This window comes from Tubulanus polymorphus, chromosome 7 (assembly GCF_964204645.1).
Source record: "Tubulanus polymorphus chromosome 7, tnTubPoly1.2, whole genome shotgun sequence".
Lineage (NCBI taxonomy): Eukaryota > Metazoa > Nemertea > Palaeonemertea > Tubulaniformes > Tubulanidae > Tubulanus > Tubulanus polymorphus.
In genome coordinates, this window is record NC_134031.1 from 4,991,931 (window position 1) to 5,019,870 (window position 27,940).

A 27,940-nucleotide genomic window follows, 5' to 3' on the forward strand; every position below is an offset into this window, starting at 1 on the left:
TCCGTGCGCGTGTACTTCACGTTTTATTTCTAAATTGCCGGTTTCCATTCATATTATATATTACTTCAAAACCCGAGTGAGCGCAGAAAAAATCAGCTCATCGGTTACAAATTATATTATCATTATCATCATCATTATTATTATTATAATTATGATAATAATAACCATTCACATGCATTCATCTCATAATAGACGGGTCAGAAAAAGAAGTGTAGTATTATTATTATTATTATTATTATTATTATCATATTGATAATGATTCGTATATTTCGTAATAGACCACCGACCCGGAGAAAAAAATCGTTTTTGAAATTTTTTTGTTTTAAATCCTTCACCTCCGATTCATTCAGAATTATTTAAGTTTTCTATATATACTTCTCTCTCGCACTCTCTCTACATATATATATATACACGGTACATCGAGATGTACGATGATGAACGGGTATCAGTTTCATTTCATCAATTTACACGCGGTCAATGAACAGTTCTCATTATCAGCTAGCTATATTGGAATGGCGACGGGGAAAAAGACCCCACAACCCCGTGCAGGATGAGAGAAAAACAAAAAAATAAGTGAATGAAAGATATAATACGTATTTATATCAATATATATTATATATCATCCTATGGAGCCAGTTCCACAGCGTTTAGACTATTTACAGTCCAAATAAGTACGTTTTGTTAACTGTTTATTTTAACTCTTTTATAGCGTCACATTTAAAGCAACAACTGCGGAACTAATAACACTCGACGTCGTCAATTTGGCAACGACAAAATGCGTCTGTCTACCTTATACAATCGCAAACCATCGCGGTATCGGAGATAAACTAACGGATCTGAAAAGAATTCATTCCGGTTTAGGTGAAATTTGATCGATACGGAATCGTATTCCCGTTTGACCAGACTCGCGCGAGAAAGTTTAACTCTGAAATAGAGATTTAATTTCTTCATTAAAACAGCCTGGTTTTAGAGTCGAACGTTCTTACGGAAACGGTAACCTTGATCGAGACGAGAAATTAGCTAATGAAGCATACTTTAATGGCTTAGAATCATAATTTCACGTCCGCGTTACCGCGATGACCGTCGCTGCACTCGATTAATCTTTATTATTATTCTTTTTCGATTTTTTTTCGACGCATTTGTCCTAGAAACAACCGCCAACACACCGCCCCAAATACTTCCGATTCACGACGACATCGCAACGTGACATTCGCGAAGTCGAAGAAGGAATACAACTTATTTCTAATTACTGATAAAGCAAAATATATATATCTATATCTATATATATATAATATCTATATATTATATGTGATATATAAACTATAAATGGCGGCACACTCGAAATTGTTAACGAAGATACCGACATCTGGCGAAAGCAATTGAGCGACCTTAAAAAAAAAAACAAATTATGAGTTGTGCTAATGCAGGTATCAATCAGCAGTGTTCCTAATTCTGATCATCCAAGCTTCAGCAGTTTTAACGATCGCAACCTCGGGCATTTTAGATTGAAAACGACATAAACCGTAATTTTTACCGCGAGATTTTCGTAAAGCAATCGTCCGAACTGAAGCGACCGATATCGGAAGCTGCTGCTGATCGAGACCTGCATATAGGTCTAACATTGGGCGGCTAACAAGCAAAACATACGCGAAATTTGTGGAAACTATTTCGTGATATCGCCATAAAATTATCATTATATTACTAACAAACAACGGGTTGAATTTATACTAGTGACGCACCGCTCAGCAGTATGGCACAAGACGTGCCTTCGACAAACGTTAACCGGAAAAATCTATTCAATCAGAGACTCAAAAAAAGAAACAAAACAATGAACGCGAAAATGTGGTAGATGGCCTTTATAAGCTAACTACGAGTACCGGCTAAACGCCTAAGAACAACTACAAACACTGCTGTGCTTCAAAAAAAAGAGAAGAAAAGAAATAAACTGGCAGTTTATGATACTTTTTATCGTCGAGCAAAATATTGGAACGGATGTACAGTTTAAAGCACCTCGTATACGTAAATAACGCGATCTGCTTAAAGCACTGGGATTATCAGTTTTCGAACTGACAAGACGCCCTGTCGCCGCATCCGCGACGTTCAACTAGTTTATCATCGTGCGTTAAAAAGGAAGAAAGAATGAAATCATAATCAGTTCAGGACATAACCGCGTATTCATACAGGTTTAAAAATTCATTTCCATTTATATTATGTACAAAAAATGCGTGGGTGCGCGCGCCTGTGTGTGTGTGCACATGTACATACATTCGGTGTGCGTATAAATATCTCTCGATAGAAAATTGTAAGTAGTTCTCGTTTATGTTTATTTGATGATTTAAATTCGTTAAAAATAAATTCGAATTTCGAACGAACACACGAAATATCACGTCGATTATGATAATAATAATAATGTTACATCGAAAAAACTTGATTATCGCGCTAGTGAGTTATGAAGTCCATTTTTCAAATTCGCAAATTCTTCGCAAACGACGCGTGTAGTTTTAGAACTAACCGAAGTGCGGGTGACCCAAAAGCTAAGTAGATAGAAAGAATTAACTTCGTTCAATATTTCTTCATTTTCCTTTTTTTTGTACAAGTGGAAAATGCATCGTTGTTGCGTCATTTTACTTTGAAAGCCATCACCTTCAAAAAACTATATACAATACAAGGAGTTACCCGCTACTATAGCTAACGAATATCCCCCAGGTGTCGCTAGTAGTTTGCCGGTCTTCTGAGCAGCAAAACTCTACATTTCATATTTGAGCGTCAAAAAAACCAGTTCGAGATAAAATTGGTACCGCAAAACCGGGCACTAGAAGCGCCACCTGGTGAGATTGACGGGAATCCCATTCATGCTACGCCTTTGCCTCTCTCTATTTTTGAATATTCTAAGTCTTAAATCATCAGAAAGAACGCAATGGACTGAAAAGCTAACCAATCATATTTGCACCCCCCCCCCCCCGCCCGACTAAATATGCATGCATACTCTATATATTAATGTGTGTGTGTTTGAATATCATTGGTACGTATCGTAGATTTAACGCCTTTCTCTTTATTTTTCGTTTTTATTTTCGTCTTTTTTTTTGTGTAAATTTTCTTATTTAAAACACGCGCCGTGGTTATATATACGTACGTATACATATATACGCTTTGGCACTCGATGCATAGAAAATAATACCAGCAATATCGTCGTTATTTCATCATTAACGCGAAGCCCGTTCAATCCGGATTGTTTAGCGCGCGATCGAAACCTTATATCGTAGTACGTATGTTCGCGCATAAGCGGACTGTTCCTTATAGTCAGATCAAATCCGGATTGACTTATTTAGAGTAGTGTGGTTTTTGTGACGCCATCTTGAAGAATAACGCCTCCCCCACCCCCCCGATTTATCGTTTATTTTTTAAAACATTCAATCGAATGACTATATAACGTTTAGTGAAACGCGCATGATTACGATTACGCGACCAATCAACGAGCACGCGAGAAAAAATTTGTCAGTTTCGGATATGTTTTAAGTACCGGCAACCGAACACTGATTTCGACGTCGAAATTGTCGCGACCCATTTCCGCAATTTCTAATCTATTCCCCGCTGATTTTTCTGACTTGAAATCCGACTACATAGTTCAACGTTGTTACTCCGCGATGTAAGGGGGTTAAATTCAAAAACGTGGAAATAGACCGAGCGTCGAGAACGGAAATAGCGATAAACAACGCGAAAAACAATGATGAATGAGTATGGGACGATCGGTGTAATGTGTAGGTATTGCACAATATTGGCCATCCAGTCGTTTTTTTTTTCTTTCTAAATCAACCCGTCGAAAAAATGCGGATAAAAACGAAATCGGTCGCCTCCTCTGTGGTGGCGGAAACAATCGTCTAAATTTCTCACCGAATCAACTCTCTAATAATAATATCTATATATCTATGTACAAGAAGCTTTCTTTTCACTTCCGAACGTTTGAGCACTATTCTGTTTTTCAGACACACGAAAAAAAAAAAAAACCAAAAAAAACAACCTCTAACGAACTAACGAAAGCGCACTACCCTAACTATCGAAGAGAACGAAGAGAAGGGACGAGAATAAAACGCAAGGACAGACGCGAAGAAAACCCGAACACCAGCGGCGGAAACTGGCAATTTACGAACGAATGGTTGATGTTAAAAATACCGACTGTACTGACATACAGCCATAAAGACAGAACAGTCGAAACCGTCATCGTTAATCAAACCACAGCAAAAAAACATAGCACTAATTATCATCATCATCATCATCATTAATCATAACTAATCGACTAATTAATTTCATCATTTACGACTTATCAGCAGATTAATCTTTCTATCCTTTTTCGTGTTTTTTTTTTCCTTTTTCGTAAAAATCCGCGCGCGCACGAGCGAGAAGAGTAATAACAAACTGAATGATTATGTTACGTAACGATCTACGACGTTTTGAACACGTCGCTATTATGGCGACAACAGCGGACATGTCGGCGCATAGACATCAATGGCACATGGCGAACTGATTTTTTTTTGGTGATGTCATCTGGCCGGAAAAAAAAACAACTAACATTTCTTTACATAGTTTCTAGTTTTGGTGTTTTAAGCTTTAATTCGTTTCGAATTACGGTCGACTTGCTAAATTAATTAATTCGTTCATTCATTCATTCAGCTCTACACGATGTAGATCGATTTTAAACCAGGCATTCGACGATTATCAACAAATTCGTAGAGTGCGTGGATATGTTTACAAAATACGGATTCCTCTCTCTCTCGGCCACACCCCTTTCTCTCTCTCGGCGCTGTCTACCTACGTACGGGACCCCAGGCAAAGTTCATACGCGGCGTCGACGTCGAGTTATTCGTCGTGGCCACCGCTGACAGCGACGGGAAATCTTCGGTGCTGTTCGTGTCCGGTTGTTGATCCCACGGAGCGCCAGTGCAAATGTATCCGCTCGACTTCTGCCCGTTGTCCTGACGCGAGTCGTCGCGCGACGGAACCATGTACTGCTCGAGGTTCTCTTGATCGCGAACGTCTTGCATCTGCGCGAAGAAAAAGGACGGAATAGAAGTTCAGAATGAATATCGCGAAATTTTTATCAATCCAATCAATTAACATAGTCAAAAACGCAAGACATATGGAAACTGTTTGATTTTACGCGCAATTTAACAATCTCAACAAATTTCCAATTTCTGGCTTTTTTTTTCATTTTCCCCAATTTTCCCCTCCCCAAAATCCTACGACTTTTTCAAAGAGAAGAAATATACCCGACTTTTTCCAGGCACGATTTCCAGGCAAGTGGGCACTGTGCCAACGTTATAAATAACAGAATAAATGCAACCTCTCAAAAATCCCAGCATATCTGCTTACTATAATTCTAACTTGCAACTGGGCGTACAATAATTTACGCTTAAAAAACTTACATATTCCTCTTCGAGGTTCAACAGATGATCGCGACAATCGTACACGTTATCCTCGGAGCCGGTGATCGTGACGAGATCCGGATTCGTGTCGGTGCCGCGCGGGAAGCGTATGTCGACCTTGTAATCCTCCATGACCTTCTTGATCGCGCGACCTCGACCGCCAATGATGCGCGAGTGAACGCGTCGGTCGAGTTCCACCTCGATCGACGTCTTCGACTCGAGCTCGCGTACAATCTCGAGGATGTCGGCCTTCGCGGCGCTGGCGTTCTTCTCGTAGCCGACGATCGTGATCAGATCCTCATTCTCCTCTTTGCGTTCGGGGAACTGGATGTTAACATCGTGGTCCATGCGGATTTTCGAGATGACGGCGCCTTTTCGCCCGATGATCTTCGGATGGTGTTTCGGATCGACGTGGATCTCCAGTTTGAAACTCTTCAGCTCCTGAATTGAAACAACAAAATTAACTGAATTTTCTTTAGTCAGTTTTTTCCAAATTGTTTCTAGTTCTTTCACTTCCTATTATTTTTGTTTCTTTGCCATCTGTCCAGCCCAGCTATGTTATAGACACCTAATTCTAGAATTACCGAACCAAGTATCTAATAAAGCGCGAAACATACATTGGATTCTACGGTAATTAGCTAATATCATTTCAGTTTAGGTCTTAATCATGAATCATATTTTTCAGAATTATTCAGCTCTTCAAGTCCCTCATGATTGGTTGATTAACTTAATGGTCTATGAACTATATATACATACATGACATCATCAGTCTTACTAAGGATCCGATTATTTTGTCATTACAGGAAAATCATATCCTTTTTTTATCAAAATTAGCCCTTAAATGAAACTCCTGTCCGGGGAGGGGAAGCCTCCGGATCATACAGTTTAAGTTCTAATATCATCATCAAGGACATGCAAGTATCTAAGTTTGGGGTATGGAACCATCTCCCAAGAGCTAGGCTCCGGCGTCCGGCCGGTTTATAACCTACCCTGTCTTCCTTCTCCAAGTTCAACTGATCCATCTTATCCTGGAGCGCGCGTTTCGCGTCCTCGACGTTCGCCGGCGGTCCAATGATCGTGATGGTGTCGCTCTGGGCAGACGGCGGCGGAATCGACAGATTCACGTCGAAGTCGTCCATCATTTTGCGCACGTCGCGACCTTTCTGTCCGATGATGAAGCGATGGAATTCGTACGGCACGTTGAACTCCTCGGTCACCGGCACTAGAGCCTACAATATACAATAACAACATTTCTTCAGGGATTTGTTAACCAGCCAGTACTGTACACCTGTCGAATACAGTAAAGCTCGCCTAACTCAGATACGGCCAACTCGGACTTTTAAATTACATGATACGGCCAACTCGGACTTTTAAAATTAGACGTGACAAAAACAAAATCATTTTCCGACTTCCTGAGATATTTTACAATCCATAATTCAGACTAGCGCTTAACGGGGACTGATCGTGCCACTCCAAGTTTGTCCGAGGTAGGTGAGGTTTTAGTCTATACCGACATAAAATAGCTAAGCTGGTTTCATACTCCTATAAAATTCCATGGTATCAAAACTTTTGAGACGTATTAAGAAAATCTCAAATTTTGAGATTTTCATCATGATAACATCAAGAATTCTATCAATTTTTTAGTTTCAGCTAGGATTCCGACCACGGACTTGGCTGTTGATAAAATGATTATTTCTAGGGTTCTCAAGTACTACTTACGAGCAAAGCTTCCTTTGCACCTTGGCAATTCTCCGGTTTACCGCTGATTGTAATGATATCGCAAGCTCTCGGCTTCGTGTCATCGCTACTCTCGCTGGCGGCGTCTCCGTTTACCAACTCGTCGCTGCCGTTCTCTGGCTCGGACGTTCCGTTCTCTTTTGGCACTACGAAAATAAAATAGAAGGAAATCGTTATGGAATCGTTTCATCTTCATTCATCTCCTTGTAAAATCGCAATAGACTGCGCTTAGATCGTATTGAACTAATGAATTTGATCCGGTGTGTGAGAAAACATGTGTTACATGCAGAAATTACACCCTTAGAAATTTTGGGCATGTCTTTACGTCTAATGAGTTTGTTCTCATGGGGTTTTGGACGTAACATCCAACATCTATCTATCACCTGAGCATTTCGAATGTAATTCTAATAACCCCTCGCTGTTAATTCGTTTGCCTGACATCCAATAGATGTCGCTAGCGTCTTCATTCAAAACAAACACGGCAGCTCTGGGGTAGGCGAAATACTCACGAATTTTGCCCAATCAATTTAAACCCTAGGAAAATGAGGAATCCGGAAACAATTGAAACCTTTAAGAGGTTGAAGTGAACCAACAAAATGATCTGTAAATTATCAGATTTTGAAATAGATGAATATCTGGTGGAGTGGTTCCTAGCTGCAGATTGACCACCGGCACTGCAAGAAATTCTAACTTGTTTCAAATCTACTATTGGAAACAAATATCGCATCGAATGATTTGTTTCCGCAACATTCGATCGAGTCATCAAAGAAAGACGGGAAAATAATTCTACTTACCATCGCCGTTCACCGGACGATCGGGGAATTTAATTCCGACCTCGTGATCGCGCGTGATTTCTTGTACCTTGTAACCTTTAGCACCCATTACCGTACGGTGATACTTCTGAGGAATGATCAACTCGATCGTCACCATCGAATCCTGGAAAGAATATTCAAATCAAAACGTCAAAAATAGTCAGCGCTCAAGGACAGGCGTAATCAAATAATCAGTGTTCTTTAAAGCATCACCATCAGTAGTAACATTATGATCATTATTATTATCATTATTATTATTATTATTATTATTATTATTATTATTATCATCAATTTCCCAACAATTATCATGATTTTATTATCACTTAGGGTTGAGTTTTCATCCCCTTCTTGATGCACAATTTTGTATATTTACGTATATAGTGATTGAAATTCTTTTGGGTCTAAATAAACTTCAATATAAAGCGAGTAGAATTTCATCATAACGCACTCTGATTCGAAAACAATTGATCAGTTGATGTCAAGAGGCTTTTTTGTCATATCATTAATTCGTTTATCCTGGGTTCTTACAGATCAGGGAATCCGAAATTCCCCCCCTAGCCCTACGGCAACCTAACCCTACGGCAAATTCAGGCGACATTTACCCACAGGGAAAAATAAATCCGGAATTCCATGATTCGTAAGAACGTCGTAATATTCAAAACGTACCAAATCATCGACGATTTCTTGTATTCGCTTTTTCGCGCTCGCGACGCACTCTTTGGACCCTTTCAACACGACGCGGTCGCTCTTGACGCCGCTACGCGGGAAGCTGACCGTCACGCCGCCGTACTCCTCAGCTATCTGACGCAGCACTTCGCCGCGTCGCGCGACAAAGTGCCGATGGTGTCGCGGATCGACGTTCATGTCATCTTCGACGATGTTTTCCTGAAAATGAATAGAAACAAGAGATAAAGCAAACATGCAAACAATTGAGCCCAACAATGCACACGATGCAGGCAAAATGCAGAATCAAATCTGTTTGAATTCAGAATGGCTGTTTCCCAAACCCATGTTTACACAGGAGAACATTTGGAAACTTGGAATCCCTGCGTCGTATGTGTTGGGCTTTCGGGAGAGTTTGTTCAGAAGAAATTATAGTAATCTCTGCTCGAGTCTGATCCGATCAATTCAGAGATTGCACTGTTGATGTATGCTCAAATATTTTTTCACCCGATATATGAACTACGTACTATCCGACTCTGGTAGGGGCACGAATCTGAATTAAGGGTTGACTGTATACGGTATGTTGAAAAGAGGCCAGTTCTGCAGTAGTGAATCAATATGTTAAACATTAAGTGACTGGAATCAAGAAAGCTTATTTCAGTAGAAATTAAATCAACAACTGTGATTCAAAAATTTGTGAATTTAAGAGCTAGTTGCATGCTTTAATCCGAAAAAGAAGATATTTCAACAATCGATGTAGTTTTGTTCCATTTTTAAATGAAAATAAATGACGTTAAGACCCCAAAAACTTATATACGTATCATTCATATGAACAATTTTAAAATGAGGAGCTCGCACGTTCAATGTCATTGCATAATTTCATTGCTTTTTTGCGCAGCCGAATTTATTACTAATTCAAAACGGGAGGCAATATTTCAAAACGATATCCCATTCATAATCATCCGGTGATTACAGTTATATGAAAATATTTACGACGCACCAGATGGCCATTTCGGGTAAATATCGGGCAGCGTCGATTTCGATTACCGTACGCAATTTTTGCATGGATAATTCATGATTATAATTGATATATAACTGCGCTTTGTCGGTGCGGTCTATCTATGTCTATGCGCGGCGAACGAAACAGGTGTTACGAACATGTACATCCTGAATTCAGACGCATCTGGCGATCATCGAGGCGACTCGATCGATTGGTTTATCGAATTTTCAACAGATGTGACAAGACGCGGCGCCTCGTTTCATACACAAGATGTACGCAGGGCCCTGTATATAGTCAACCCTCGATAATCCGCCATTTGACTTTGCCCCAAATTGGTTTTTGCCGGTAAACTTTTGAATTCTCAATTACAAAAATTTGTTCGTTGAAATCCAGTGAAAGAACGTTGATGTAGAGAATATTTATCTATCAGAATAATCATTAACCCTTTCAGTGCTGACTAATTAATACCCTATAGTGCTGGAGATAATTTGAAATTTTTATAAAAATTACACCCTAGTGTGTTGAATAACGGGAATACCACTGTAGTGCCTCTACACCGCGGTGCGGTATATCGTTAGTTACTAGTATTTCACTATGTTTGACAGGTTGCAGCCATTTTTCAAGAGAGATAATTACTAATTACATCAATACACCGCAGTGCGGTGTACTAGCAAAAATCACTGATTTATACACCGCACTGCGGTGTAGATGCACTGAAAGGGTTAAAGCTATTAGCGGTGATAGATAAGAGTGCTATCTATTTGTTTCGTGGAATTTGTAAAAACACCTCTGAGTTGGCGAATATTTCTCGTGGCCTGATAATACTGGCTGGAAATTATAGTCAGCATTTGAATCGTGGTCTATAATTCTAGGGAAGATAACGATTTATACACGACAGTTCATTGAATTATCATATGTAGTACATTGTTCTCGCAGTTACAGGTCGTATGAAATAAGATTTCCCAAGGTTTTCCTACGTACTTCGCATTTAATTTTTCAATTTTCTCAAATGGAAACAGGGCGTTCGTAAAGACGAACACACCATCGCATATCGATGTTATAGCGGTGACTGATTGATGAAGGTGATTATCGAGAAAATTTGCAGATGAAAGTTGCCCTTAGACAAGCAATCGACATATCACAACTAATGCTATGTGAAGCGCGAAATATATTTTCCAAACTAGGAAAAAATTATTATGAAATTCCAAAGTTTTTCCTGATTTTCTGGTACTGTGGGAACAGTGTGTATAAACTCTGCTAAGCTCTCTATACTGACACAGAATATACGAACGTATTCTACTTACCAAGTCGCTGATCAATGTTTCCAATTCCGTTTTCGCACTCTTCACCGAGTCTTCCTCGCCGATGATGTAGATGATCTCTTGATCGGCGTCTTTCGACGACGGGAATATAATTCTCGCGCCCGTACGATCCCTCACCTGCAATTTACAAATCGATATTCAAAAATCTTCTCCGCTGTTCACACGATTCAGGTAACATTTCCTCAAATCCACGGATTAATTCCCAGAATTTAGGAAGAGGGGGGCGCATTCAAAGAGAAGACAATTTTTCGTGAATCTAGGAGACAATTTCCTAGGTTCCAGGGGTTCCCTCAGCCAATCCAGGATAAATGGCTCGTACAATGGCAGGGTGGAGGGTCATCGCTCGGACATTAAAAAATTTTTTTTAAAGATTTTGCCTTTTCCTAGTTTCAGAGTTCTCCCTGACCTATGACCAAATATTCCCAGATTCAATTTTAAGACATCCTCAGTGGGAGCTGTTACGTATTGAGTGGTTTCTTGTGCCACTCATCACCAACAAGAACAAGACATGAAACATTCAAATTCCCTGGCTTTTCAAGAAGAGTCTTCACACATCACCCGCAGGGAAAAATAAATCCAGAATTTCCTGATCTTTCAGAACCCAGTAATTTTCCCCTAACAGCACGTTTAAAACTTTGCCACACTCACTATAAATACTTCTTAATCTCCGGACAAGAGTTTGATGAAAAATCAATTTTCATTATCTAATTATCAATCTTCATACCTTCTTGATATTAGCGCCACCCTTTCCGATGAGGAATTTGTGGTAATTAGGTTTCGCGCGGATTTCCGCCGTGAAGCCCGTTTTCTCTCGCTCGGACGTCTGCTGCAGCAGCTGTTTACGCGCGTTCTCCACGTCGTCCTTCGGGCCGCGAATCGTCACCTTGTCGTTCTTGGCGCCCTCCGGCGGGAAACGGATGATCACGCCGCCGCACTCCTCCATGATCGCGCGGATCAGACGGCCTTTCGCGCCGATGATCGCGTTGTGGTGTTTGTGCGGAATTTCGATCGTCACTTCCTTGATGTTAGCCTGAAAAACGTGAACGCATGGAAAATCTGTTTCCTGGCTGACAGTTCTGGAGTAAAGTTGAGTCAAACAGGGCGGCCACTTTTCTTTGACCTGCTTTTTCCCTGACTATTCCGACATGCAAATTTTTTTAACTGTTAAATCCTACGTGCGATCTAGCAATCTCAACAAATTTTCTAGCTTTTTTTTATACCAAATTCCCTGGCTTTTCCCTGATTTCTGGTTAAGTGGCCACCCTTTCAAATACTGCACAACTGGACAACCTACACATAATTCCTGCATTTAAAAAGGCCTCCCAGTCAGCTAACTCTTAATTCAAACAAATTCGAGCGGCCAAATAGAAATCTTAGTAACAAATTGCCGAGTTACACTTACCAATTCTTTTTGAATGAGTTCAATACGATTTTTGGCTATTTCGACGTTGGCTTTCTTTCCGGTGATGACGATCACATCCGAGTCGGAATTCTCGCTGGGCAGATCGATTTTCGTGTCCGTTTCATCGCGAATCTTAAAAGAGTATAACGCATTGAAATGAAGAACACTTGGTAACCTGTCAGAGGGCGTTTTTAAGCCTACTATACTCGGTTACTTTTCGGTAACCCTTAGTCTTCTCGTAACAGCTTTTATTACTTTAATATCCCACTTGTTTAAGGGATACTTGAGAATCTTGGGTTGATAACCCCATTAGTCTAGATCTTGACAGCTCAAGCGATACTACAGTATCACACTTGCCCAAGCGATAGACTGAGGAATTCTTCCTGGTTCCTGCCAACAGTTGAGACTCTATGGAATGCTCAATTGCCACAGTAACCATTCTAGCATTTCCTTCTAGCTTTGTGAACATTCTACGAACTATTTCGTTATCAATATCAATACCTTTCTGATAGTGGCGCCACCCTTGCCGATGATATTCTTATGGAACTGCTTGAAGATGTGCACCGACGCCTGGTAGTTGTTCTCTTTCAGCTCCTGATGCAGTTTCTGTAAATACTTGTAGCACTTGTCGACGTCCTCCTTCGGACCACGAATCTGGACCACGTCGCTTTTCTTCGCCGGATCCGGGACACTGATTTGCGCCTGTGAAAAGTATAAAGTCCGGTACAAGACTAAATGAAATACAAGCTCGAATATTTCGGCGAAAGGACTGAACTCCACTCGACTTACCTCATTAAACATTTCCCTGATGTCTCGAATACTTTGGCCTTTAGCGCCGATGATTGTCTTGTGGAAGCGTTGTTCAATCAGTATGTCCCGTACGCGTTCGTTTTCCTGGAAAGAGTAAATGAAAACGGTGTTTTTAGTTTAGCGAATTCAGTTCTGGTCAAAGCGGTTTACATACACAACTAAATTATCAACACTATCAATAGCATTGAAACATCTATATCTATGTAACAAGACATCGCAACGCAATCGACAACCTTCAGGCATTCACAATGGTAATGATAGTGTAGAGTCTTGATCACTTTTTGAATGTGTCCTGATAAAATTCAGGGATGAGAACGCCGACCTGTAAAATCGGCGGGTTATTTTTCTTGAGTGACATACGCGAACCAGCTGACGGCGTAGCATGAATATGCATTGAAATGCGATACTTTTACGTGACGACAAGTAAAACAGGCACTGAACGCTTTTACGGTTCACCTGATTACCGATCGCGCCGGACCAATTGAGTGAGATCATCACCCCCCCCCATACTTTTACATCATTTTTGGACTATTTGGAAAATTGATATTTTTCAATACTGAAATCCGCGGGAAACCGCGGATCCGCGGGGAATTCTCATCTCTGAAAATTACCAATTCCGTATGTTTGTTAGTCCATGTTCAGTTAGAAATGCGATCTTGGGCAATCACTTTTTGAAAGAGTGGCGATTGAATGCCCAGTGTTAGGGGGTTTAATCATTCTTTAAAACATTTCCGGATTTTTCTATCTTTATTGTGGGATTCTCGTGATAGTATTGTCACAACACCGGTTGTGTCTCTTCAATGGTTTTCAAAGTGCGGTTATCAAATGATTAATACTGAGTGTTTTGTAGTCTATTTTAAACAATAAAAATCTGTGTCGAGGTCATAATCACAAGTGAAGCCCGGATGATTAAAAAAGTTGCCCAAAAGGGCACAAGTAACCCAGCAAACCTGAGATTAAACACGTGTCTCTCGCGTGTGGAGGCAACTCACCATTTTTTGAGCCATGTCCAGAAGTTCTTTCTTTGCCGTTTGGACGCCTTTCGGATCGCCTTCGATACGGATGATCGGACTGGTGTCGCCGTCTGCCGGTATACGAATCGACACGCCCGTTTCGTTCTTGATGCGCGTGATGTTCGCGCCTTGTCGACCGATGATGTGCCGATGGTACTTCGGATCAATCTAATTAGATATCGATACATCATTCATCAATTCGTTAAGAAGCCATTGTTGTTCTGGCGTGTACACGAATTCAAAATCCTCTAGTTTTTTTCTCAAGTATCACATGAGTGATTTTACAACTTTCCCAAATAGAAATGGAGCCTTTTAAAAGTGAACAGTAAAACGCGTTCACCTCGGGGGAGTTGGATAAAATGTATTTCATAGAGTCTATACTGTACAACCTTTTACATTATTAAAATGAGGAGTTCTATGTACGATAACTGTTGAGTTAATCATTATAATACTAACGGATATTAATGTTTGAAATATAGCCTTATGGAGAAGTATGTATATCTACGTATGCATATGCAGGTAACATATTTTCAAAGCGGTTTTTATGATGAATAGTCATCACATCCAATAAAATATCTACTGGTAACATGTGTTTGGTTCTAGTCGGGTTGGTTTTGGTTAGGGGGAGGGGCGGAAGTTGAATGAATTATAACCCGCTCAAATCACCATCGATGTTTTTACTTCTAAACTCGATATTGAGAAATGGCGACCAAATTATTTCCATACCATCATGCTACAGGCATGTCAATGTTTTGGTTGTGGACTGGTTGATAGAAGTTATTTTTAAGCTATTTGGCCCTGCAGCCAGCAATTGCCATCTGAGAAATATGCTCTACGTAAAGTGTAGAACAAATTTCCTAAATAATTTGCGGATTAGAGGAGACCCTATCGAATTCCCAAATATTTCTGGGAAAAACTATTTTGAAATCGCCAAGTTTATTCCCGATTTCCCAGTACTGCGGGGACTACGCGCCTTTTTTTACATCACTGGGAACCAGTTCGTACTTACCTTAATTTCTACGAAGTCCATTCGACTCGTCAAGTCTTTCACTTTCTTCTCGAGTTCCTCTCGAGCCTGCTCTACTTCGCCGGGTGGGCCCTCGATTACGATTTTGTCCTCGCCGTCGGTAAACTCGATGTGTACCTTGAAATAACGAGGACGAGCAAACGATCAGAAATGGACGATAGATTAAGAATCAGATACTTCGACAGAAGCCAAACTCTTAAAGGCTTTTGATAAAAAATTATTTCATTAATCTTATGAAACAACTTCTTAACAATAAAGTTAAGAAGTTGCACGTTGCCTATTCCAATTGCCTATAATATTTCTCAGAATTGAAGGAGTTTCGGGAATTTTGTTCCAATTTAAGGAGTTTTAAGCACCTTTGAAAGCATTTTATGGTTAGGAGTTTTGAAGGAATCAAGGGAATTGTAGGGACAAGTCTTTCTTCAGATTCAATGTCACATACATGTCTATATGTTTATATAAAGTCAGTTCCAGGAAACCTGTTCAATGATATGTTAGGATTCGACGCGTGGAAAACATATCTACTAGGACATATTCAACTTGGAACTTAAATTCGAGTCTGTGTTGAGTCATAATCAGACTTAAGCTGCGGTACTGTTTATATGTATTTCAGTTACAACTGCGGTAAGCGGGTGTAATACTACGTGGCACAATGGATACAGGGGGTAAACGTACCTTCGGTAAATCTTGCGTAATCTGTTTAACCGTAATTCCTTTGCGTCCAATGATGAACCGGTGCAACCAGGACGGCGCGTCGATTTCGGCGATAATAACGCTGTTAGCCTGGACAAAAAAAAAGAGATCAACGACCTTAAGTATTGAACACCCCATGGCGCGTCAATTTCGGTGATAATTACGCTGTTAGCCTGGACAAAAAAAAGAGATCAACGACCTTAAGTATTGAATGCCCCATGACTCGTATCGATTTCACCGAAAACTAGATCGTTAGGTGGTTAGAGCGTATGTGACCTCAAACTGAACTTATGTAATGATAAAAGTACCCGATTATCTAATATAAGTACTGGAGCTCTGGCAGCTGTTGTGCTTAATGATTGATTATGCTGACACCAATATTGCCGTACAAGCCCTCCTGGTTCTATCATATAGAGGATTTGGATGTGGTATAGAAGAGTGAAGAGGCGAGAGGGAGAGTGAGATATAGAATGAGAGGGTGAGGACTCGGAGGGAGAGAGAGGGAGAGAGATGAGGGTATTGACCAAAACAGAGGCTGCAAGAGAGGGAGGATAACTAAATAGGCAGGGAGAAAAGGGGGGAAAGGATAGTGACTAAGATGAAGGGTGAGGGAAGGGAAAAGAGACTAGAACAGAATAGAGGGAGAGAGGTAAAGAAAGAAGGAGAGTAAGAAAGAAGAGAGAGGAGAGGGAGACAGAAGTACACCGAAAGTTCAGTAAATCTAGGTGAAATTCGGTTTTCGTAGTTAGTCGACTATTTGCGAACTAAGTGAAACCGAATGTCAGTTGACACTTAGTCGGAACTTATACTCCGGAATTAGTCGACCACAAGATCGAGCACGATCGCTGTAGTTCAAACCAAGTTCCAAGATGGCAATCTAGTGAAGTGCATACGACCGAAATTATAGTGAGTCCAATTATCAGCTCCCACTGGCGAGTCGAATAACTACGCAAACCAATGTTTGTCCAATATGAAGTGGTATCAGCATGAGCTGATAGGGTTCCAACTCGGGTTCTTCTCGCCCGTCGAAATTCGCTACGTTACCTTAGCGTAAACCATCGTCAACGCCGGGCCGAGTTTATCCGGTTCACCGCGAAGTGTAATCGTATCCGAGGAGCTGTCGAGCGGCGGAACTTCGACCGAAACGTCAGTGGCAAGGAGTATCTCGGCGAGGTTCGACCCGCGCGGACCGATCACGTACTTGTGCTGAGACTTCCTTACTTCGACGGACACCGGCTGGCACTTGCGGCGCTTTTCTTCGTAGATCGCCATGATCTGCTGGATCGCCGAGTGAACGCCCTCTTTCTCGCCCGACACGGCGATCTCATCTTTGTTCAACGACGGCGGCGGAACGTTGATCTTCGCGCCGGTCATCTCCTGCAGGTCCTTCAGATTTTGATTGTTCGGCCCGACGATGAACGTGTGGTAGATTTTCGGTATCGGCAATCGTTCGAACGCCAGCTTCGACTGGAATAGATGAAAAATTTCACAATTTAAGTCAAAACAGTCGTAATGCTTCTATCCAACTATTTCATCAACCCTTTATTGCATTTACCCTATGGTGCGGTGTATCCATAAAGTATTGTTGATAAGTTAATATCTCTATTGAAAGATGGTAGCACCTGTTAACCTTTTCAATGCTCAAACTTACTAATACCCGAGTGCTGGAAATTTGAAACTTTTAAAAATTCTACCCCAGTGCGCGGAATAAGGAGCATACTGATTTAATGCGTCTACACCGCAGCGCAATGTATAGTTAGCTACTAACATTTGACTTCGTTTGACAGGTGCTGCCATCTTTCATAAGAGATAAAGACTAATTACTAATAACATCAATACACCGCAATGTGGTGTACAAACAAAACACATCTACGATTTATATACCGCACCAAAAATCATCCCTACTTTCGGGCATTAATTAGTCAGGACTGAAAAGGTTTAAGCCGAAAATTTGACTGTACGGCCAAATAACGTCCACTCGCGATAAATACCGACCTGTTCTTCAGAGATGAGCTGAATTTCATGTCGAGCCTTCTCGATGCCATCTTTAGTACCAGTAATCTTGATCACGTCGTCTTTCTCGTCCTGACGCGGAATCATGATCTTCGTCGCCGTGTTGTTCTCCAGTTCCTGGAAAAAATTAACGAGAAAATGTTCGCCGATTGTTTTCAACGCCATGAAAATGAGGAACCAAATCAAAATCACAATTAAACTGATTCAAATGAAACGGATGATTTGATCGTACAATAATCTTTTTGACTGCAACTAACAGACTAAAACTAACTGTAAGTCATACCAATTGGCTTTGGGCAGTATTGAAAAAATTCCGAATAACCTCAAAGGGTATTCCCCGACAGTGGACATAGGTTCTCTGGGATAGATTGCAACAATCACTTCATACAAAACGTGTTCTCACACGTTTAAATGATTTTGAAAAAAACGTAATGAATTTTCAAATAACCTGGACTAAGAGGGTTCCGCAGTTTTTCATATGCACGAAACCATGATCACAACTAATTTTCATACCTGTCGTTTCTTCCCGTTTTTCCCGAGAATGAAGCGGTGATGTTCCTTCGGTATTCGAATAGCGTCGTTGGCTTGGGTTTGTAGTTGTTGGGTGACGAGTCGCCGCGCTTTCACCACCGAGTCGGCCTTACCGGTTATCACTACGGTCAACGATTCGTCCTTCGCGAGACTCATCTCGATTGAAACGCCTATCGTAGAAAAAGTCCAACAAATCAGAAATGAAAGACGAATCCGGTGGGATCGAACCTGCTAAACCCTTTCAGTGCGGTGTATTAAATTGAGGATTGATTTTGCTAGTACACCGCACTGCGGTGTATTGATGTTATAAGTAATTAGATTTTGTTTCAATTGAAAGATGGCCGTACCTGTCTAATATAGTGGAATATTACTAACTATTGATACATCGCACTGCGGTGTAGACCCCACAAAGCAATATGCCCATTATTCAACACACTGGGGCGGAATCTTTTTAAAATTTTCTAAGTCAGCACTGAAAGGGTTCAGGATCTTCTAACAAGTACATTTCATACATTGATGCTTGGTACGTACCAGTTTTTGTCATGATGTCCTGACAAATTCTAGCTTGTTGTTCCTGATCGCCGCCGAACTGTCTTTCGTTCATTTCGCGGTATCGTCGTTCCTCCAACGGTACATGGAATACCTACATCAAATAAACGAAAGTTATTGTTATATCATCAGGGTCCCAACAGATCGCTTATTGCTGGATGTAAGGACTTTTTAAAGGAGAATATTTCAACTTTCGGAGGAATTGTCTGCATTCATATCCCAATTACTGTAGACTTTTCCTTGATTGGTACTGTTAATCTAGCAGTATTTCTACTTGAGTCCAGCACGAGTGAGTGATTGATGCCCTATAGGCCTATCGGAATGTTTTATAGAATACCTAAATTTGATATGTACAAATAACAGTTTATAGGAATTCAGGGGGACTTCGCTATAATAAAGTCCGATAGTGACAATTCATCAGATACTACGAACATAGAAATTTGTCCCAAGTAATACAATGTAATCAATTACGCACTGGATATACAGAACCATCGGTAACCGGTATATCGAACAGATTTTCTGGTCCCGTGAAGTTTCATTGTAACGAGGTTTCTCAGTAGTATCATCGTTCACGACTGTAAGCTGAACATACTAACAATAGTGGGGGGTTCATTTCACGCTTTGTTGAGCGATTTCTAATTATTGCAGATTATTCGGACAGGACTCGCCCAGTTATGATAGGGTTTAAACAAACGGGTGTTCAAATACAACGCTATTTAATATTATTTAATCCGTGGTAGATTGAGGCAGTATTCAATCATCGCGCTATTCACATTTCAACGAGCGTTTGATCGACTGGTCCCAGATGGTCGTACTGTGAATGAAATTTGAAGTGTAGCTGTCGATAAATATACATTATCTACACTTGTTTTATCATAGGCCAGAATACAATAACGATTACAAAACCGCGTTCGGAAAACCTTCAACAACATTCACCTGGAGCCATCCTCTAGATAAAAGGGAAGGCTGCGAATGTGTGAAAACCTTGGAAGAGCTTCGCGCGATTCATTCATTTTGAAAACAAATCAAACTGAATGCTTTTACTGTTACCTTCTGTGCAAAACTGTTATAAACCATCTATGAAGGCCCGCTTTTACTTTAGACCAAAAGTGGTCTTAAATCGAAGAATGGCATTAAATTGTTAGATTGGCTTCGGAACGAAGATGGCCTTAAGAACAAAAGTGGTCTCAGAACAGTGTCAAGTTGTTAGGAACCGAGATGATCTGGTCTTCGATTTAACCGTGCGACCGCAAATGGCCCCAGGTCTCCGCACACAACCCATCCAGAACTGACTATCATTTCATCGGGGAGATATGTTTTTTCGCCATAAATTTAAGTGGTTTGAGATCAAAAATAGCGGATTAATGGAAAATGAAGATTTTCAGCATATATTCAAATAGTTTTAGAGTAATCAAGCTCTTTAGGGAAGTTACAGCAATAGAACTGGTAGTTAGGTACGGAAGTCAATTTGTGTAATTCTCTGAATTATGGGGAGGGGTGCTAAAAACGGATAAATTATGCCTAGGCCTACATAACATGAACAGTCTCCACCGCGGAGATTGTATCGATTAGTATCGCACCTGGGTCGTAGTCGACGATCGCAAGGACAACTTCTTGTTCCACTGGCCGGCGTCGATCGGCGACGCGGCCGGACTGTCGCTGCGTTGTAAACACGGGAAGGCGTCGTCGTACGAGACGACCTCCGGCTGCACGAACGATGGTTCGTACGCTTCATTCTCGATGTTACAGATCTCCTCCTCGGGATTGTTGATTTCTTGGGCCATTTCCGAATTCATAGTCGGTGATTCAAAGCCTAGTTCGTACAGTACTCTGCAACGAGAAAGAAAAAAAATTTAACGTCAACATTTTTCGTTTTTTTTTCAATGGAAAGGGACGACTGTTCTAACACGAAACATTTCTCTCTTTTTTTCTATGGAAAGGGGAGCGATGATGAACACCTGCCACGGAGCGCGCCGTATAATGAAGTACGTCGCTAAATACAGCTGTAAACATAAGCTACATCGACGGAATAATACTGGTATTTATACAGATTCGGCCCAAGAACAATCGATTAATAAAATCATCATTCATGACATCGCTCGCGACAAATCAAGATAAATTATCATCCTTTCGGAAAAAAAAAATTTTTTAAATTATTTCTTCAAATTGATTATAGGGAAACATTGAAATAATATCCTTTATTAAATTGGCAAATTTCACGACAAATCAATAATATACAAATGATAATTTTCTTAATTGAATCTTTCAGGCTAGCGAAAAATAATGAAATAATAATCGCGAAATGGGAAAACCAAATTAGACGAACAATGAGTTTTGCTTTTTTAAAGCCTTCAATTGAAATTTTCAATTCTAATGACCAAATTACATTTGAAATTTTCAAATTATCAATGCCCTCTTTCAATTTTCTCAATTTTTACGACGAAATTAAAATCGAAATTTTCAATTTCAACTCTAATGATAGGATAACCGGTAGACAATTTCACCCGACGATCATCAAGTCGGGCACAACGAAACGTTTATAGAAAAAAAAAAATCTATCACCATAATTCAGCGCCGTTTCCAATTGAAATTACCGATCGGAGATAAATTGAGACAGACGAGATGACGATAAGAACTTTCCGTCAAATGAGTTTCTCGGAAACGCGGACAATGAAATGAAAAACAGATGCGCCTCTGTCGTAGGTCTATGCGCATATATATATATATATATATATATATATATATATATATATATATATAATATGTGTAGATCGTACATATAGAATACATATTTGCAGATGTGACTGTATTCTGTCAGCAGCGCAACAGCCACAACAGCTGTTTACAGCGCTGCGTCTACGTCAAACAAGGAAAGTCGCAACGGAGCGCGCGTTAGGCCATAGCCCGATTCAGCACCAGGCGACTGACTGACTAGTGAATTCTTCGTTCGTATCGTCGCGAATCACAAATTCGAGACTCTCCCGATGCGCGAATCAATACATGACAAACAGCAAGTCTACGAGTTGCGATCACCCGACGAAAACATCGATTTTAGACATTAAAAAAAAAAGGCCGCAATTGAACAATACACAGAACCACGGTTTCGACGAGGGATGTTAAATATTCGAGTTATTGCGCGACTATCAATATTTTTTTTCTGCGTCCTAATTCGCGATAGGTCATTCCGGCATGTAAACAGCTTAGAGAACGCGCGCTAACACCCAACCCCTGAGTATAAACGGCGCGCTAATTCTAATAGGCATATTCCCGGAAATTGGGAAAAACGCATCATTAGCGATTGAGATATCTCGACGAGTATTTCAGCTGACAGGACCTAGTTCTGTGTGGCTCTCTTGTTGAGTTGACTTTTAGGGGTTTAAACATCGGTAATGCAAATTCAACGGACTATATCCTGTACATCCGATTTCAAAATCAACCCCCCCTCCACCTATTTCACAGAGACCATCGTAACTATCTAGATAGAGAGAGAGAAAGAGAGAGAGAGGGTCCTAAATGTTGTGTCTTTTGCTTTTAATTTCTTCAATGGCCTACTAAATTTGCTTTTAATCTTATAAATTTTGAATATAATGGGTTTTAAACTTATCATCTGTTCTCCACACCGCTATTCTTACCCCTATTTCGTTCTCATCAGGTGTGGTGGCTTTGTAAGGAATTTCAAATCAAATCGAAATCGACCAATCTATCAAATAAATAAACAACAGGGACGATTCCCTATTTCAGGAACAAACTGGAAAATGAACCCATTTCAACTGTCTCGAGTGGAAACATAACCCAAAAAAAATAAGAAAAAAAAATACAGAACTTAACTAGGTCTTGTCGATTAAATTCGAATCGCTTCGTCCATTTATAAGCGACGGTTTTATAAATAAAGGAATCCATTATTTAGAGTTGATTACGAGTATACGAGCAATCAATAATCAAGGATTCCACTCCGTGGAGAAGATGCATTAGTAAGTCGACAACATTCGCGTTTCAATTCCACTTTTCCCTTAATAAGTAAATCAACTCAATGCTAATAACGCTCGAGAACTCGCAGTAAACAAAAGATTCATTTCGCCTATTCTGATTTCTCAGTGATAATCTTTTCGTGCTTTTTATCAGTGAACCGAATAAAGGTCGCCATTGAATAAAAGCACTTCGAAAACAGGTCGCAGATAAAGTTATTAAAAATATTTGGTGCGATGGGCTGTTTGATGAACGAGAGTGCAATTTCTTTCTCAGAACAAAAAGTACGACTAACAAACACGTATAAAAGGTATGGTTTATGGCTATGGAGCGAAGGACAGAAAAATGGATTTCTGTCCTAATCTGTCGACTCGGATTGCGCCACTCACTCAGGGCATTACTAACAAGTTCGGGGTATTTCTTCGCGCAGCGGACAAGAACCTATGACTGAGAGGCTGCGTCACTCAACAGGATTCTAAAGCCTAAACGCGCCTTGAATCTAGTAGTCGAAAAGGTACATCACACCAGACTACTTCTTATCTGTGATTTTTCACCATAAAAATGAGAGTAATTCAACACGGAAAATAGTGGACTTATTGAAAATGGACTAGAAATTATTCTGACCTTGTGAGAGTATTGATATCTTACGGAATAGTAGAGCTTTTCAAACGGCTAGAAACTACTCTCAAATAACAGAGTCGTAGTGCGAGGTCTGGGTGCACGCCTAAAAGATAGTCAGATGCTTAAATCGCAATTTCAAATCCGTACTAGTTGAAAATGATTGTCAGCACGGGCTATCGGGGAATGCGCCTTCTGTAAGAGGAAATTAATCAGATCGGGTTTTAATACATGAACTGCTGTAGACATGAGAGTATCGATGTTACCCAATTTCGCGCAGCCAGCTGACAATATTTGCATAACAACAATTGCGTCAGTCGGTCTATATAGCCTATAGGCCGTTCCTTTCGAAACCTATCGATATCGCGTAGCCGGCAGTCACGAGTAATAAACGTGGTTTCAGCAGACAGACGCACTATACTCAACGTGTACCGTAGTACACTGTATGTATCGGGCATCTTTATGATTAAGGTTATGCAGGAATCGGGGATTAAAACCCGAAAGCCACACACTGTCGTCGCTTTCACGACGCAAATTCTCATGACCGCTCGTGACCTTCGGGGGAAATTCGCCACGCGCGAAGCTAGCTTTTTAAAATCACGCGTATCGATTAAGATGGCGAGAGCGTTCACTCTCCGCTCTATCTAGCTCGGTGAATTCATTCAAATCACCGCTAGCACAAATGGTAGGCGGTTCTAGCTTGAGTCTACGACTCTACTCTTTGCACCACCATTTCCTTTACGTTTCCAGGGTTTAGAGCAAAGACCTAGGCCTATGTAAAACATAGAAACAACAATGTTTGATCTTGGAAATATAGATTCCCGAAACCACGTTTCACACACACGGCACAGGGAAATGCTCAGAAACATGTTCCTAGCTCCGGTTTCCGTGTTTTCCTATGTCGCGGGCATTAGACTTTTGGCAACTTACGCGACCAATTTTGTTGGCTTGGGTAATGATTTCTTACTAAACGTATATCGCTTTACGAGACGAAATGAACCCATCGTTGCTTGCCTCAAATCATTTATCTTCCAGTGTTGCCAGCACCTAGCTTTGCTATATCCGGAAGTATTTATTGACATACACAAACTTGCGAGCGCCGAAGGCGCGAAGCCATTTCGGGGGGTTTTGGGGTCCCCTCCCCCCCCAAGAAAATTTCAGAAATTAGAAGCGTTTTCCGAGCACTTAGAGCGATCGTGAACCCATGAACAACTTATTATATTCTGGAAGGTAATGGCTATTTCCAATGTGGCACATCCTCATTCGTTGACGATCAGCATCTTCTCACGCATTACGGGTCGAGTCCTGAATTATTGCAGTTCAAATGCGCCGATGAACGCTCACAAATTCAAGATCGTAGCGCTTGAGCGCTTAGTTGGCAAGGAAATATTTAAAATTTCGTTAATAATCAATTTTTGATTTCCGGAACTCCGGAAATTTCCGGAAGTCTGGCAACACTGATCTTCAAATGCCACAAATGCTCTCCAGCGTAGCAGGTTTTTTGTCACCACCTGCAGTATAGCGTAGCGTGTAAGGAAATCACATTTTTACAATCCTAAAACCTGCCACTCTTTCCGCCACTAAGAATCCTGCGAAAAAACAATTCTCCTCTAGACTAGCCGGCTATGCAAGAGCCGGTCGCCGCGAACGAAGAATTGCGTTTTTACCCGACGACCGATGGGGAATGAAAAATTGCAACAACGCGGAATCGATCGCGTTAGCCGCGCTAGATTAGTCAGTCAGCGGCGACGACGACGAAAAAAACGCGAAACGACGATCGAACACGGCGAAGCAGAAAGCGTAACGACATCACGTACAGAGTCGACGTGAAATACACACACGCGCCCGGTCGGTACAAACGCGTTATATAGTCAACATCGCGATCGTCGGTTCACAGTGAGACAAGTCATTTCTCGCACTGTTACGAGTAGTTTTACGCTAGGCCTAAGCTAGGTTGATTATATAATCAGCCATTGTTCCGACGACCGATGAGTGCGCGTTTTTTTTACAGTCAGCTGTTCGGATCAGAATTGACCTATCAGGGCGAGCTATTTCAGTCGGGCATCGCTCAAAATTGACCAATGAGCAAACTATCTAAAAGTCTTACGAAGTTAATATTTATATCGGCAAATAATGTTTTAAATAATTTTCAGTAATGGTCATGGGTTCGAGACACTTCTAGTCAGATTGTTTAGTCAGAATTGACTTACGAAGCAGAGTTTGTTCATGTACTGCCAGCCGATCAGGAACTGAGTCATTTTCAGCTCCAAGTCGCCAGAGTGCATTGAAAACAAGACGCAGCGATGGTTGTAGAATACGACGATATTTCTAGCAGTTGGATTTTTCGCGAAAATTACGCAACAGTTAAGAGTTAAGAATTGGTTAGATAAGATTTCTACACCGAACTAGGTCAAATACAATATCGGGTCATAATCTCCCCGCCAAAATACATTCCTTATGAAAACGGGGATTTGAATCAACAATTCGATTTCAAAGTCAAAAATACGACATCGAGACTGGAGTGGACGAACTGCCCAGGACATTACTAATTTCTTTTCGCATCAGGCCTCGGTCACATTAAGTTTTTCGTAAGCCAATCATTATTTCGAGATAACATTGCCAATAACGGTTTATCTATCTTACTAATGTGACATGCTAACTCTTTATCTTCTAGATTCACGGCTAAGCCAACTAGGCTAACTGATTGTTTCTTGAGCCAGATAATACTGTATTTGTTATTAATCAGCGTATAGGGCCTGTATATATATATATATATATATATATATATATATATATATATATATATATATATAGGCCCTATACGCTGATTAATAACAAATACAGTATTATCTGGCTCAAGAAACAATCAGTTAGTCTGTAGTCCTAATATAAAAGTTCAACACATATATATATATATATATATATATATATATATATATATATATATATATATATATATATATATATATATATATATATATATATATATGTGTGTTGAACTTTTATATTAGGACTACACTGATTTGTTAACAGAGGGACTGACCTAGATGGTGGACTCTGCATAAGGGTTGCCACCTTCGCATCCAGTCAAAACCTGCAATATCCTCTCAGAAATTGAATCTTTCAAATATATTTCTTATCATCTAACACTGAAAAATGTACGGTTCAGTTCTCTCCAGACCAATACCTTATCAACTACCCCGGTATATCATTTAGTCTTAATGGAAAAAAATCTGATGGAGCCTGACGATGTAATAAATATCCTACTGATTAATTTCAGCTTATTCTATTCATTGAAGATTTATGAATTTATCACCCTAGTAAAAATTGATACGATCAATTAGCAGAAATAGGATGTTGGGGAGTTAAGGCACCTGAAGCCAAATATTACATACAGCCTAACAAGATTGCCTCCGTATTGCCTAGCCGAATTTTCACTGGAAATTGCTTTACTAATGAGATAGACTTGTTTGAAGTGTGGAAGAAATCAACGCATTAGAAGACCAGCAGAGTAACTACACTAGCAAACCTGGTGGATCCTCACTTAGACCTTGGGCCTATCACGACTATTACAGTAACAGTTCAAGTCTAGGCATCTAGGATATTATCCAGCTTTAAGGTTTAAATCAGCCTGAATTAACGCGGGTTTTTATTAGTCCCTATCGAATCCAGAATACTGATCTGGCGCAATCGTTCCGACCAAAATACGCTCTATACCAATACCGGAATAGTATGATCTATAGACCTGATAGAAGACCATGGAGTCTGATGAAATCGGGCAAATATGTTCCTTCGAGGCCCGTTCACATCGCCTAACGATTGAATTTGACACTTACCCCAAATCCCTACTCTTTTAGAGAGTTCTACCTAATCTTGTTATATAATTAACTTCAATCTCATTTTTTGACTCAGCCCTGGTCCTAGGCCTACAAGCCATGAACTAACGTTTTAATTGTCCTTATTTTGACATAGAAAAAGATAAAATCAACGAATCACATGCGAGTAATTATGCGGCTTGTATTGTAATAAAAATATTTGTTATTGTTGAAACGTGTCGTGTGACGGCACGTCGTCGAGTCCCGAGACCGAAATCATCATCACTCAAAAAGGGCCGAAAAATGCCGTTTTCAACTCACCAGTACTGCGTCCGCAAAAAGTCCGTCCTGGAATTGAAGCTCGAGTCAATACGGCTTCAAAGTGGCTGTATGTCAGTCTGAAAAAACAAACGGAAGCCGTCGAATTACGACCGAAAACGGCAAAATTCAGGGGATAATTTTAGAAGTACGGCCATTACGCACCACGGACAAAAGTGGAAGGTTCCTTTTGACGTCACTAGTGTTATATACGTGAACTGCGCCGATATG

General features: G+C 40.5%; 1 protein-coding gene across 1 annotated transcript; it reads right to left on the reverse strand.

Moving 5' to 3' along the window:
* Window positions 1-2,965: 2,965 nt before the first annotated feature.
* Window positions 2,966-27,893, reverse strand: LOC141908926 (vigilin-like). The gene is made up of 21 exons (XM_074799220.1): window positions 27,875-27,893; window positions 27,713-27,789; window positions 20,573-20,822; window positions 18,975-19,086; window positions 18,426-18,613; window positions 17,895-18,029; window positions 16,944-17,366; window positions 15,882-15,989; window positions 15,189-15,323; window positions 14,159-14,347; window positions 13,146-13,250; window positions 12,858-13,058; window positions 12,357-12,488; window positions 11,679-11,984; window positions 10,937-11,071; window positions 8,636-8,854; window positions 7,952-8,093; window positions 7,140-7,303; window positions 6,410-6,649; window positions 5,421-5,861; window positions 2,966-5,039 (listed from the first exon to the last, which is right to left on the reverse strand). The coding sequence occupies exons 3-21, from the start codon at window positions 20,786-20,788 to the stop codon at window positions 4,803-4,805; spliced, it is 3,828 nt and encodes a 1,275-aa protein (XP_074655321.1). The 5' UTR covers window positions 20,789-20,822; window positions 27,713-27,789; window positions 27,875-27,893; the 3' UTR covers window positions 2,966-4,802.
* Between the last annotated feature and the right edge of the window lie 47 nt (window positions 27,894-27,940).

Excerpts from the sequence above, each read along its gene's own strand:
- LOC141908926 (XM_074799220.1), bottom strand. The coding sequence starts at position 20,788 with ATGAATTCGGAAATGGCCCAAGAAATCAACAATCCCGAGGAGGAGATC. Across the intron at positions 11,985-12,356 it reads AACTCATTCAAAAAGAATTG|GCTAACATCAAGGAAGTGAC; the intron begins GTAAGTGTAACT and ends CACGTTTTTCAG. Across the intron at positions 6,650-7,139 it reads GTGCAAAGGAAGCTTTGCTC|GCTCTAGTGCCGGTGACCGA; the intron begins GTAAGTAGTACT and ends TGTATATTGTAG.